We start from the raw sequence: 15,715 nt of genomic DNA on the forward strand, positions 1-15,715 counted from the left end.
GTGAGCCAAGATCATGCCAATGCACTCCAACCTGGGCAACAGAGCGAGACTCCATCTCAATAAATAAATAAATAAAATAAAATAAAATAAAATCTTTTCAGACAAATGATTTCTTAGGTTCGATCCAGTTAATAACGAATTTCAGCATTCCACATGAAAAAAGTGCAATGACTTGTCATTCAATAACTGATTTTTATGCTCTTTTGTATGCCTGAATGCTCCATGATAATCAATTACCTTGACTGTGAGGGTTCATTACTTAGCTACTGTTTAAGAATTTTAATGTATTTTCTTTTTCCTCTGTCTTTGGGAAGGCTGCCTTTAAAAAGGCGGACTGATAGTAATGGAAGGTAAAAAGAAAATGTTACATACATACCTCTCCTTTCTGTTTTATCCTAAATTTCAGATCTGCTGATAGCCATAGCATATATTTAATTTCTTCTCCAGTAAAGTTTTTTAGAGTGAGAAGGTCACGGCCCTTCAGCTGCACTTTATTTTGTAGTGGTTGTCCACACCTATAAAAAGAGATTTAAAAAGGAGAAATATGTATTTCAGAAAAAGCCCATGTACTATGGTGATTCATTGTTTTATTGTTGATAAAGCATTCTTTTTTTTTTTTTGAGACAGGGTCTCACTCTGTGGCCCAGGCTGGAGTGTAGGATAATCTCAGTTCACTGCAGCCTCTGCCTTCCAGGTTCAAGCGATTCTTCTGCCTCAGCCACCCAAGTAGCTGAAAGTACAAGCACATGCCACCAAGCCTGGCCAATTTTTGTATTTTTACTGGAGACGGGGTTTCTCCATGGTGACCAGGCTGGTCTCAAACTCCTGAGCTCAAGTGATCCGCCCACCTTGGTCTCTTGATAAAGCATAGCAAATGCTTTATCTTTCTATTCTTGATAAAGCACAGCAAATCACATATAACCTCATGTGTCTCTGCAAAGTGTTAATGCATTGAAATTTGATATGGCCATGGTTTATATTTTATATGTCCAGTATTTTGGATGTTTGACAGAAAAAAAAAGAATTTGCGAAAAGAGATTGAATCCTTATTTGCTTGAAATAGCCACATGAGTGGCTTTGTCACTTACTAATCACACAACCTAGAGCAATTTACTTACCTACTCTCTGCTTCTAAATTTCTCACCTAGAAGATTACTGTAATAATCTTATAGAGTTGTTGTGAAGATAAAATTATTTAATACATGTAAAGCAGACATTGTCTGGAATATAATAAGGATTTGATAACTTTTAGCTATTATTATCAAAATCATTAGGCTGTACAAGCAGCATTTGTAATGTGCAATAGAAAATAATTTCGTATTTTCCCCCGACTGCCCTTCAAATCTGTTCTTGGGGCTTGTTCTTTCTATCCCTGGATGAAAATACAATGGACACTGTAGCTTGTCTACTAACTCAGAAAAATACAAAAAGCCCTCTGCTTATTTTACTACCTCAAAGAGTCTCAGTAAAATAACATGTAACAAAAATATGATAATAATAAGTGATTAAAAAAAAAAACTTAAGAAATTTACTGCAGGTTAACACCTTTTCCCTTCCAGCTTATGCCTGATTAAAGCTGGCCTCCTCTATGGGGAAAGAGGGGTCAGTGTGCTATTTCCTCTGTTTCCTTCCTTTCAGTTCCTCGAAGTGAAGCCAAGGGAAGGTGAAGAGTTAAGAGCCAACAAAAGCCTGGTTCTGCTCTAGCAATCTAGCATTGGTGCAGGTTTTTCAAACACCTTACTCTCTTGTGGAGTGTTTTTGGAGGTCCTTTGGAGAACCCCCCCTTATCATTAGGAATTTCTCATAGCAGTCTTTGATGCAGACAATTACATTTCCTCTGGCATCCAAGGGAACACATCCAGCCTCTATTTTGCTGAGATTTCCCCCACCCCTCCAGGAGGTCTCTTGGTCATGATCTCAAACAATACCATGCTAGGTCTTTTTTTCTCATTCCCTATTGGTTCATGGGAAGGTCTCCACGTTCTTTGCTCTAACAAGTGTCAGGTCCATCCTGGTATAGACTCCATCTTGTTCTGCTATCAGAACAGCTAACTAGCCTGTCCTCCCTACTTTAAATTTCTCAGGTATCATCCTGACATCAGTTTACTGTGGGCCCTAGTGGAGCCATTTCCTTGGGCTTGAAGTGAAGGAAGAGTATCCCCTTCATGGGGGAGGGGACATATGACACACAATAGAAACACTCTCTATAAATTATCTTCTAATTTCCAACCCCTTTCTTGGTTTCTGCAACACATTTTATAAGCTGAAGGTGGTACCCAAGGGATTTCAAACTGAATTTTGTCTATTTCCTTTGCAATTCCATTTGTAGTGGTCTAGCATCTCACTTTAGAATGAGAGAAGAATCAGTATCTACTGGGCCTGGGCCTGGGCAGAAACCAAAACTGAAAAATATTGATTTTAACATTTTGTTATATTGTTATGACAATAATTGTTATTCGCGGTAATCAGTCTGTAAAATAAGCATCATTTTTCTCTCATCATTCCCAGTGTCATCTGTGTTTAACAATAATTGGTATTTTCTACCATTCGAAATCATAAATAGCCAAAGGCAAATTGTGGTTCATCACATGTACTAAACATTAATTTTACTAGAAGTAAAATAACTGTCACAAAAAGATCATGCTTTAATTCTAACCTAATAAGAGAGCTTGTGCTACTTGGGATGAAGAGTTAATCATCTGTTGGGATTTATGGAGGCCTTTTTGCAATGGTAATAAACTTATAGGTGGGAAAATCACAAATTCACTCAATTTGTTGTTTCCACTGCGTGATGTCAGTAACTTAGACAAGTGAATATTGCACTGCATATGTTTATTGCAGAGTTGATTGGTTCATTTAATGTTCAGTAGGTGAATAGATATTTTTCGGTAGACATTTTGTGAGACTGAGCCCTTTAGAGGTCTAGTTAGTAGGGAAGAGAATTTCCATAAGGATTGAGAGTTTCTGGGTTGGTTGGCTAATTGGTTGATTGACTGATTTTTTTTTTTTTTTTTTTTTTTTTTGAGACAGAGCCTTGCTCTGTCACCCAGGCTGGAGTACAGTGACGTGATCTCGGCTCATTGCAGCCTCCACCTCCTGGGTTGAAGCAATTCTTGTGCCTCAGCCTCCTGACTAGCTGGGATTACAGGCACCTGCCACCACACCTGGCTAATTTTTGTATTTTTAGTAGAGACAGGGTTTCCTCATGTTGGCCATGCTGATCTCAAACTCCTGAGCACAAGTGATCTGCCCACCTCAACCTCCCAAAGTGCTGAGATTACAGGTGTGAGCCACCACACCCAGCCAATTGACTGATTTAATCTAAGACATTAGTGACATATTCAACTACAAATAGAAATTACTGTTTTCAGCTTATATGTAGAAACAAAATTTTGGTTAACATTCCTATTTCAAAGATGTATTATTGTCTTTGACTTTTAAAAATATGTGAATCATAGGCTCTCCAAATGGAAATTTCTTTAAAGCAGTGGTCCTCAACTTTTCAGTACGTACCTCTAACAGTAAAAAATTTTAAACATGGATTCATAATCTATGTTTTGTTTGTTTATAGGTGCTGCTATACTAAAAGATTATGTACTTAACAAAACATAAACGAAAATAAAAATTTTAAAAGTTTAGACTAAGAAGAACCAAATATTTTATTTTATTTTATTTTATTTTATTTATTTATTTTTGAGATGGAGTTTCGCTCTGTCGCCCAGGCTGGAGTGCAGTGGCGTGATCTCGGCTCACTGCAACCTCTGCCTCCCAGGTTCACGCCATTCTCCTGCCTCAGCCTCCCGAGTAGCGGGACTACAGGCATGTGCCACCACGCCCAGCTAATTTTTGTATTTTTAGTAGAGATGGTATTTCACCATGTTGGCCAGGCTGGTCTCGAACTCCTGACCTCAGGTGATCCACCCGCCTCAGCCTCCCAATGTGCTGGGAATACAGCACGTGAGCCACCACGCCAGGCCAAGAACCAAATATTTTAAAAATAAGTTTGTAGATATACAAAGACATTTTGCTGGCTAAAGAAGTTTCTAGACAGCCCTTCATTTTCTTTCTTCTACTGAAACCCTAGTAAAATGCTTACACAACTGTGCCCAATATCTCCATCGTAGTCAGCAATTTGATAACTTTGGATGTAAGGCATTTAGGCAGAAAATTTGTATTTACATACAAATTTTGGTTATGTGTTTTCTTCTGATAATATTAATTAGTGATAATATTAAGCAACACCTGGAATACCAAGTACTGATAATGTTAAGGAGTAAACACTGACTAATATTCATGCATTTTTCAGGGTCAACTGAAATCTTCTGGGGATTGTAAAACAGATTTGCATATGTGGCCTGAAATGAAGGCACGGCAGCTTAACCTTTCTCAATTCACAGTTAGGGCAGATTTGAAAATACTTTTCTTCTGGAATAAGACCCAAGTAACATAACATTACAGAAAATAAACCTTCTTGACTCCATGTCTTACAATAACACATTAATATTCCTTGGCTTAAGACTTCCTCTAATATTATTTTAAAAGGGGAAGAATACTTTGCTGGAAAACCCCACTCCCTCTGTTTCAAGGAATTTGGGAAACATCACTGTAGCTGTTGAACTCACGTCCATCAACCACAGGAAAAACCACTCATGAACTAATTTTGAGCCCTTCAGTTTTTTGCCTTGAGTTCAAGCTCAGACTCCTGGTTATTTTGGAGCCCACAAAAGCTGAGTCTCCAAACTGCTATACTTAAAGGATTCAATACCGTTCCCTATTCTCAGCCTCTGCGGGATTTTGTTGTATGCTCTCACTTCTAAATGCTCACAAGACTACAGGCTTTATTTAAGAGAATGTCGTAGATCTTAGAATTGTGTCGTTCTTGTTGAATCTCAGAGAAATAGAAGTGGAAATGAAAATTTTGCAAAGAACTAAACTTTTTCTCCCCAGTTTCCATAAAAGGAAACAGGAAAGAGGAGGACCAAGAATACCTTACCTTTTACTACTCCAAAAGCTCCAATTTCCAGTTCTTATTATCCCCAGTAGAAGACAGACTGGAGGAAGTAACAAGTTTCTGGGGCTTCCTCAGCTTTTGTCCTACATACTTAGAAGTTTCTAAGTTGGAGGTGAAATTAAGCTTGTAGTTAGGGTTAGGGTTAATGTTCTGCTGTGGGTTTGCATCGTGAGATGCTGCTGTTTCTATTTCTCCACTGACAGAAGATTTGAATATAAAGGTAGAAAGAACACACAAACATCCTGCTTGAACCTTTCCTTTTTGTCAAGGCCTTTGATTTTCGAATGCATATAGAACAGAAACTTTTATTTCAATATTTTTCCCTTGGACTACAAGTGATCGGAAAAATCTCTCTTTCTGACTCTAGACTTTCCATGGCAGCAGCTGATAATGTTGCCCTCACTCTTGCTGCCCTCAAATCACATCTCCAATAAATGTTAGCAGATAACCTTCCCCCACCCCAGAGTTTCTTTGTGCCCCTTTGTGTTTTTGTTTGCTGGTTGGTTTTGCAGTAAGGACACTTAACTTGAGATCTAGTCTCCTAATAAATTTTGAACTGCACAACGCCATATTGTTAACTATAGGCACTAAGTTGCGCAACAGATCTCTAGAATTTATTCATCTAGAATAATAGAAAGTTTGTATCCATAGAAAAACTCCCCATTTCCCCCACTCCCAACTCTGACAACTGGTATTATCTGATATTTTAAATTAGAATCTATGAGTCTGGCTATTTTTGATTCTTATATAAGTAAAATCATATCGTATTTGTCCTTCCTGGCTTATTTCACTTAGCATAACGTTCTCCAAAGCTTTTTTTTTTTTTAAATAACACAGGCAGTTTTTAATTTGCACAGTAGTGTGTGGGACTGTGAATAGCCATTAAATCTGAAACCATGCAAAGTAACCTTAATATTTAGCGGGAAAACTGTAATTGTTCTGTGACTTTTTAAAAATTGTCAGAACATTAAAAACTTTTATTGTCAGCTATAAATGTGTAGGGAAGTGAAAAATAGTAAAACTGATGTATTTTTTAGTACAATGCAATTTAAAACATTAGAAGCATTGAGAATTACAGTGTTTTATTTCCTTGTAAAACTCTATCAAGAGTAATTTGAACAGTGCTTGCTTTCTCATCATAGAACTTATGGTATAGAGCAAGCATCTTTTCTATGTTGTGATAAACTGTCGTAATTCTTTCTAAGTTTGGATAAACTTTTAACATTTTCCTTTGCACTTTGAACGCTATGTAATATCTCTGAGAGTTCCTTTAATGTGAAGTGTTTTGCTGGTGTTACTTCCCCTGGGACATCTTCATCCTTTTTGTCACAACCACTTTCTGCAGTTATGTCAATAACTTTATCTTCACTAAGTTCCTCTGGCTGTATATCTACAGTCTCTCAAACAGCAGCAGGGTAACAATCACATAATCAGCTGTTTCTTCCATAACTCGATTTACATTCAATTCAAATTTAACTTCCACTGTTATCACTTTTTTTTTTTTTTTTAACGAAGTCTCACTCTGTCGCCCAGGCTGGAGCGCAGTGGTGCAATCTCAGCTCACCACAACCTCTGTCTCCCGGGTTCAAGTGATTCTCCTGCCTAAGCCTCCCAAGCAGCTGGGATTACAGACGTCTGCCACCACGCCCGGCTAGTTTTTGTATTTTTTAGTAGAGACGGGGTTTCGTCATGTTGACCAGGCTGGTCTTGAACTCCTGACCTCAGGTGATTCCCCCGCCTCAGCCTCCCAAAGTCACTTTTTATTTCTCTGCTGCACTTTCATGTACTGCACTGTCATTATCCATTTTTGTAAAATGTCCATGGGTTTATCACTGGGAGAAAAGGAGGCAGCACAGCTATACTCTTTGCTGTCTGTATGCAAACTGTATGACAGATGCACAGTGACCAATCACCAACAGACTTTAAAAGAAGTGATGTAATTGGTCACTGATCATGATGTGCTGTGTATGTGTTAGTTACATGGTGATTTGTAGACTGAAGAGTTAGCAATGAAGTTTTTGCTTTATGAATTACTTATAATTAATATGCCATGTTGACTGAAATTTGAACTGTGTTCGTAGTGGCCTCGTGTTATTAACTAAACTGTGGTAATTGAAATTTGTTCACGTTGGGATCTTGCAAAGGAAGGGCTGCCTGTACTCCAAAAGTTTTCCCATCACAGGACTCTGATATACCATTCCCTCTGTCCAGAACACTCTCTCCTCGGTTCTCAAAGCTGGCTCCTTCTCATTCTCAGGCTGTAAGCTTAAATATCACCTCCTAAGAGATTCCTTTCCTGACTCTACAGTCTAAGTAGTCTTCACTTTACCTTCATTTTGTTTGTAATACTTATCACAATTTTAACATAGATTTATGTATTTATTTATTGCTTACTTTTACTCTTCTCACTGGATTACATATGATCCACCAATAGCAGAGACCTTTCCTGTTTTATTCACTAATATATACCCAGTGCTTAGTACAGTGCTTGGAATATAGTAAGCATTCAATAAATATTTCTTAAGGAAATGAATAAATGATAATAGGTCTTCAGGCAAAAGTAAATCTATTTGTATAAGAAAGAATTCAGGCCAGGCGTGGTGGCTTATACCTGTAATCCCACTTTGGGAGGCCGAGGCGGGCGGATCACTTGAGGTCAGGAGTTCTAGACCAGCCTGGCCAACAGGGTGAAACCCCATCTCTACTAAAAATATAAAACTTAGCCGGACGTGGTGGCAGGTACCTGTAATCCCAGCTACCCCTTGGGAGGCTGGGGCAGGAACCCGGGAGGCAGAGGTTGCAGTAAGCTGAGATCGCGCCATTGATTGCATTCTAGCCTGGGTGACGAGTGAAACTCCATCTCAAAAAAAAAAAAAAAAAAAAAAAAAAAATAGAAAGAAAGAATTAATTCCTAGCAGATTTCTGGGATGAATATCGAAAGATTTGTCATGATGGATTTTCAACATCCTGACCAAGTTCTGATGATGAGAAAAGACATAGGCCAGATGCGGAGGAGAGGAAACAGTGCACTTTGATTATTCACAATGCCAACACTTAAAATGAATGCCTTTTAAAAACATCACTTCAGCCGGGCGTGGTGGCTCATGCCTGTAATCCCAGCACTCTGGGAGGCTGAGGCAGGCGGATCACCTGATGTCAGGAGTTCGAGACCAGCCTGACCAATATGATGAAACCCCGTCTCTACTAAAGGTATAAAAAATTAGCCGGGCGTGGTGGCGGGGGCCTGTAATCCCAGCTACTCGGGAGGCTGAGGCAGCAGAATCGCTTGAACCCAGAAGGCAGAGGTTGCAGTGAGCCAAGATGGTGCCATTGCATTCCAGTCTGGGCAACAAGAAGGAAACTCCATCTCAGAAAAAAAAAAAAAAAAGACAAAATGTATGTTGTGGGAAGAGCAAATATGGGGTATGGTCCAGGCTGAACACAAGGCCTGAAAATCACGGAGGATAATAAACTGTGGCCTAGTGTGTTGCTAAAGCTGAAATCCCGTAGAGCCCCACCACTCTGGTATAGTATTTGCACTACTGGGAACAATGGTTGGACATATGTATGTGAAACAAGAGTGGACTAATCTTGGATCCTACTAAGCACGGCACTGTGAGTCAAGAGCCAAAACCTGGAAAACTGACAAGAACACCTCATAAGGCCAGTGTTTGCTTATATCACCATGAAGGCTGAGCTGGAAGTGCTGTAACAGTGGACTACACTGATACTTTGGTTCTTTCTTGCCACAAACTCCTTTTGGACAGACTTTTGTCAGGGTTCTTAGGGACAAAAGCAGTAGAGAGGTAGATACTATATATCTGGTCATACCAGCATCTGAGGGCTTGAGCGATTAACTAGAATTTCTTTTAAAATTGCACCACAGCTGGCCAGGTGCGGTGGTGGCTCACGCTTGTAATCCCAGCACTTTAGGAGGCTGAGGCGGGTGGATCACCTGAGGTCAGGAGTTTGAGACCCGCCTGACCAACATGGTGAAACCTCATCTCTACCAAAAATGCAAAAATTAGCTGGGCATGGTGGCAGACGCCTGTAATCCCAGCTATTCGGGAGGCTGAGGCAGAAGAATCGCTTGAACTCGGGAGGCGAAGGTTGCGGTGAGTTGAGATTGCGCCATTGCACTCCAACCTGGGAGACAGAGCAAGACTTCATCTCAAAAAAAAAAAAAAAAAAAAATTCCACCACAGCTAGTGAGGGGGGGCTATGCTGTTTATACCACTGAAAAATCATTAGAGTGGTCACCACCTTTCTCAATTCCATCCAGGAGGTGGGGCAGGAAATGTTAGCTTGGGAAAAAGAGCTGTTTTTCATAGATATCAAAAACTAACCAGGAAAATTTATCACTGGAAGGAAAGCAAATACAATGGTCCCAGTTTAAATTCCTATCCTGTTTACTGTCTCCTCATAGACCTCCCCTTGGCTCCAAAATGGAGTTGCCACACCTCTTTCCTAAGCTACATAAAAATTAGAAGAGTTCCACAATTGTACCACATTAAGACAGCTCTGACACAGGCCTCCTTTTTTTTTTTTTTTCTGGTCTGTATCAAGCATTTTCTTGCTTTTGAGTGAAAAAGTCACGCTTGAATTAGCCAGGTAAGACTGCTGGCATCAGTGGCTATTAAGTTCCCCTAGAGACCTCATTCTTCAATAGGAGGCAGCCGGCTCTGGTTCACAAGCACCAGAACCAGGGCCAAATGCATTATTCGAGTCTCCTGTAAAATGCTTGCTTTTCTCGTACCAAAGTATACAAGAAGTAAATCAGAGTAAACAAGAAATCTCCTTGGTACACCAGACATAAACCACATTATTATTCTTCAGCCTGCACATAAGAGGGAGGATACAATGTTGTGGCAAACAATGAGAAGCACGTACAAATATTCCATCGAAACTGTCACTGCAGTCTGGTCAGAGCCAGAGCCCTTGAAAAAGGCAAGAGTAGTTCCTTATATTCATTTTATTCCTTGAAAAATAATTACAGAGATTTTTTAACCCCAAATCACTGAATGCTAAGAAGCTAAGCCAAGGTAATAAGAGATCCTTGTATTAACTTTACCCAAATATCTTCCTAGCTACAAAATGGAAGAGTATTCGCTACTGGCAGAATGAAGCCTTTCATTGCTAGTGTCTGCATTTTCCAGGTCTGGTAAACTGGGGGGTGGGAGATACTTGGACGTATTCCCTGGTATAATTGTATTTTATTGGAAGAGAAAGTGCTTGATTTGAGTAAAATGTGGTCAGTCAGAAACTGATTTTGCCAGAGTAGGAAAAAATTCAGTGTTAAATGATACTCTGATCCCCATGGACAATTTGAGATAAAGACTTTAACTTCTGGAGATGTAAGAAGGGGCCAATGGGCCTTATGGCTGAGGTTTTTATGTTTCTTTAACCTTGCATTAATGCAAGAGCTAAGGCATGTTTTCTTATGTATGTTTTTTTTCTTTACTGAGATATTCTGACTGTACCTTAAAAAGGATATTAGGCAAAAAGGTAGATTGGCCAACTTGATAATTTGAAGGCATCAAAGTAATATAAGCAGTGAAATGAAAAGAGTAGTGCCTTTAAATATTTGTAGTCCTAGTTCAGTCCAGATTTAGGAATAAACAATGGCCTTTGGAAGGTTATTTGCCATCTTGAGCCTCAATTCTTCATCTGAAAATTTAAGAAAGTGAACGAAATCAGCGATTCTCTGTCTGTGTCTTCCCCCACACTCATGAAGTTTGTAAACTGGAGCCACGTGAATTTTCAGTGGCCTGACTTTAATTATATCCCTTTCTTTCCTTCTCAGAAAGGCATATTAGAAGGCATGCAAGAGAAAGGAGCTGTATTTTCACACACACACAAAAAACCTTGCAGTGATCCCACTGATGTGAAAAACCTCACAAATTATTTCCCAATTTATTCTTATTAACAATAACAATAATAATGTATTAATAAAAGTTTACTTGAAACCCTCCTCACGGTTGCCACATACCCATATGTGATATAAATTATTGATAGAGACAGGAGGCAGCCAAGGGCCCCCCACCCCGCAACCCCCAGCGAAACCCCACGTTTAAGCCTAAAACAGCCTGTAGGCTGAAAAACAGGACTGCCTGTCCTGGATGAGACCCGCCCTTTCCCCTCACTCCCCCGACTGATTCTTTCTGAATAATGCCCACCTTCACACTGGGAGGACAGGGTGGGGCCTTGGGGAAGTTCGCACTGCACCGTTTGGAGGTGGGAGGAGCCCGGCCTCTCCTGTTCCTACGTGGTAACCTGGTGTTCAGTCTGTGAGATGAGGGCCTGTTAACAGGAACCCCTCTGGCTCTGCTGAGGTTTTTCCTTTTCACCCAATAAATTCCGCTCCCCCTCACCCTTCAAAGTGTCTGTGAGTCTAACTTTCCCTGGTCGTGTGACAAGAACTCAGTTTTTTCTACAACATTATTATTGATCACTGAATGACTAGTCGTTTCTAAGATACCTTAGATCATTAATAGTCTAAAATTGTGAAACTTCTCCTTATCTGAAAATTGAAGAATTCAGATAAAGGCTAACTTTCTGCAGACCTACTATTAAAGGTCTGGAAACCTGAAACTGTCAAAAATCAGTGGCTTATTTTATCTAAGTTAAATTACTAAATTACTAAAAATAAACTAGGAAACAAATTCCACTGTTGGCCAAGGAAAATATCATGACCTCATTCAACTTTTGGTCCCATCTCTTATATGATTTTCTGAAGTGAAGTGATTTTTTTTTTTTTTTTTTGAGACAGGGTCTTACTCTGTCACCCAGGCTGGAGTGCATTGGCGCAATCGCGGCTCACTGCAACCTCCGCCTCCCAGGTTCAAGTGATTCTTCTGCTTCAACCTCCTGAGTAGCTGGGACTACAGGTGCATGCCACCAGGCCCAGCTTTTTTTTTTTTTTTTTTTTTTTTTGTATTTTTATTAGAGACAGGGTTTCGCCATGCTGGCCAAACTGGTCTCGAACTCCTGACCTCAGGTGATCCACCCACCTCGGCCTCCCAAAGTGCGGGGATTACAGGCGTAAGCCACTGCGCCCAGCTGAAGTGATGTTTTTAAAAGGCATTCATTTTAAGTTTTGACATTGTGAATAATCAAAGTGCACTGTTTTCTCTCCTGTATGCGAGAACATGAATGTCTTATAATCACGTTGTCTGGATGTCCACGTGCGTATGGATGGGCAAGTGTGAGAGACCGGGTTTCATAATGAGTTATGTGAGCCCTTATAGAAGTCTGGAATGAAATACCTGAGAACTCGTCACCTCTGGCTCCAATCCATAACCTCCACAGAATTGGGTGGCTTAGCTCAATATTCTCTGAAGAAATTTCTATTTGTGAGATGAAATTGAACTGCACTTACAAATTAGTCTTTTCTGATAAAGAGATTTTTTTTTTTTTTAGTGGTTTCTTAAAAAGCTCTAAATGGTTTCCCTAACAGGCAACAAATCACAGGACATTCTCCATTATCCAAACACAGCAAGGCTTTAGAGCCTTGTTTACGACATGGAAAGCCTGTGAATTGGGTGTTGTCAGCAGTCTTGGTTTCTGATCCTATCGATTTTGTTAAAAAAATTTAACTGACTAAAAGTGATTGATCCAGGGGCGGTGTGGATGGTTTCAGCCTCATTTAAGCTATTATTTTATCATGTCCATGGCGATATGACTGCTCACTTCAAAACTGCGATTCCTATTTTGTGGCACTGTCAAACTCTAACCACATATTTCCTATTACTCTGGAGTAGTAAACTCATGTGATATGTTACATAATAAGGGCCCTCCACCTTTCCCAAGAGATGTGGGAGAAAAAAATCACTTGAATCCCTGTGAAAGGCTGAAAATCAAAGTAAAAATACAGAACAGGCAGAGCTGACAGGGAGTTTTTCTCTGTTGTTGAGGGCTTTGTCAAAGGTTATAGGTCTTGTTGGAGATGAGAAACTGAATTTATCTAGCTGACAGGTAGTGCAACTAACCAATAGAGTAGGAAAGAAAAATACCCATGCCACGTGAGAAGGCATGTCGAAACCATGTCAACGTTATCTCATTTTTCAATTGAGATTCACGCTACTGAGTTTCTAACAACATGGGTGACTCGAGGCTTTCACACTTTCAAATAGAAAGTTTGGATTTGGGCTGATTTAGCCATACTTTTGCGCCAGCCCCCATTCACTGTGAGAAATAGCTCGCCAGGATTTTCAGAAATGTAGTCTGGCTACTAGATATAGACAGTAGTGTATCAGTAAATACAAAAAAAAAAAAAAAAAGTCCAACTATTTTGAAGAGGTTTTACTTGCAAAATTTAATCCGTAAAAATTGTTTTAAAAATCAATTATCACTATAATTATCAAAGAACAGTATAAGTTTAAGTTCCAGGCTTTGGTTATTCATTCAGTTGGGTATTTTCAACTCAGTGATGATTCCTTGTTAAAAACTATAGAATAAAATTTCATCATCTTTTTTATCTGATGTAACTCAGTGTAATGGAATACTAAAATAAATAATGAACATTGGTCTGTCACTTTTTAGGTTTCATATACATTATCTCACTGATTATCACTAGACTATGAATTCATGTAGCTAGAGTGAAGTGTGTTTTTACGTTATTTACCACTGTATCTCCAACTCCTTGATAGGGTATGGCACAAAGTAGATGTTCAATTAATATTTGTTGAATGAATGATTGAACCACCCTGTAATGTAGGCAGAACAGGTATTATCCTTTTTTCCATTTTATAGGTGAAACAACATTGCAGAAAAGTTTAGTGACTTGTTCAACGCCATATAGCCAGCAAGGGTGGTGCTAGGCCTTGAACCTGGTTCTTTAGACTTTTCCCCAGGTTGTTATCTGATCTAACTCTGGCACTAATTGGTCAACTCCATAATCATTCTGGGCTTTTTCTTAACTTATACTTAAGAGAAGTGAAACAATTTCAATTGAATATTTGAGCTGTCTAAAAAATAAAAATCACAATTCCTCCCAAAATAAAATGAGAGGGCATTATTTCATGGTTCTGAGGTCTCAACTAGGTCTAATATTATGGGCTTAATTTACAATATTATTTACAGTATCATTCTGACTTCTGAGAGTCTTATATTCACTAAAGAAGTAGTGCTAATGGTGGAGTCCAGAGAACCTAGAACTGTCAGCTGGTCCAGAGAAGGGATGCCCAGGGCCACTATCACAGGTCCACTTCCTAATAATAAAAGAAAACTTCAGACCAAAAACTTCTTCCTTAAGGAAGTCAGGGAGGTTGTTTTAGGTTATAAAGAGGCTCTGAAGAAATTCTATTTCATTATTAACGTGAAACTGTTCTAGAAGATTTCTGGTAGTGATGTCTCCACCTAATGGCCTTGTTTACCCAGCTAACTCATGTCCCCTGTTCCCCTCCCCTTTCCCTTCCCCACCGACACACCATGCCGTCTTCAACCACATGCGCAATGGTTGTAAGCAGGATGTCAAGTTTTATAATGAATTCATTGGAGACAGTCTGCTTTACACACGCCAGCAAGAATTTCAGGGATGGTTTTCAAACTTGTATTTTATTTAAAAATGTCATTATCCCCATCACATATAAGACTTCTTTGCAGCAGCTTTGTCGGTATTTATTAGTTGCTACTTGGAGTCTGTTTTTTCAAAGGAATGGATTAGTCTCAACACCTTAGAGTGATATATTGTTTTCCAGCAAGCCCAAATACAAGCTGAAGGCCCTGTGTAAATTACTTCCCCTAATTTCCTTCAGCCACTTGCTTGTTTAGAATGTACACAAAGGAAAGATGTCAAGAACGTTTAGTCTGTTATACCCGCCATGGGCGGCTTCCCCTACAGCACACGGTGAAATCTGATTACAGAAGGACTGAGAAATGAAAGTTCCGCTGGAATTAGAGGCAGCTGTCTCAAATGAGAGTAAAGCAGAGCGTGGCACTACACTCTACAGAAAGAGGCCTTACTGCAGAATATAATTTTATGCGTCACCATGATTCCTAAATCAAACCCAAATCTCTGACCATCACTTACCGAAAATTTCGAACCACGAAGCTGTGACCATTTCTAAAAGCTGCATTGTTCAACAGGATCCTCAGATTAAACAGCATCTTCTTTTAACAGTGAAAGGATGATTCTACGCTCTTGAAAACTCCACAGCAAGTCAGCCAGCGGGGGCCACCTAAAAACTAAGAAATGTGTTCAGTTGCAGTGAGGGAGCAAAGGTAATATCAGCCTTCAGCTTCCTTATCAAAGTCCCCTGGTTAGAGATACTGCAGGGCAGGGTGCAGGAGCATTTGAACTTTATGCCAAACTCCACCACTGTGTATTTTTTTTTTTTTTTTGGAAGAAATCCTGACTCTTTTATTGCCTGGCCTCCTCATTTTTCATAATATATTTATACTGTCACATGCATGTACAAAATCAATTGACAAGTACTCACTGAGCATATAATATATGCAAGGCACTGCAGTACTGGCTGCTGTGAAGATGCGTAGAAGTAACTCACTCAGAAAATGCAAACTGGCATTGCAAAAACACAGATGTAGATGTGACAGCCCTGAGTAGTACTATTTCCATTTATTTCACTTTTCTATCTCTAATTGCCAGTCTTTCCACAAAAACAAATACAAGTGCCCTGGAAGCTATTTTGGGGGTACAAGAAGATAGAGAAGGTATAGTAAAAATATCTCACTCCTGGAGCTCCC

General features: G+C 39.5%; 1 protein-coding gene across 1 annotated transcript in view; it reads right to left on the reverse strand.

Moving 5' to 3' along the window:
* The window catches only part of OTC (ornithine transcarbamylase), a 69,363-nt gene extending 54,153 nt beyond the window's left edge, over positions 1–15,210 (reverse strand). The window contains exons 1-2 of the mRNA XM_007991398.3: positions 15,042–15,210; positions 377–515 (exon numbers count right to left, since the gene is read on the reverse strand). Coding sequence (XP_007989589.1) covers positions 377–515; positions 15,042–15,118 — 216 coding nt within the window. The 5' untranslated portion in view covers positions 15,119–15,210. The remainder of the gene's footprint in view (positions 1–376; positions 516–15,041) is intronic.
* Positions 15,211–15,715: the final 505 nt, after the last annotated feature.

Source organism: Chlorocebus sabaeus, chromosome X, assembly GCF_047675955.1.
Source record: "Chlorocebus sabaeus isolate Y175 chromosome X, mChlSab1.0.hap1, whole genome shotgun sequence".
NCBI lineage: Eukaryota > Metazoa > Chordata > Mammalia > Primates > Cercopithecidae > Chlorocebus > Chlorocebus sabaeus.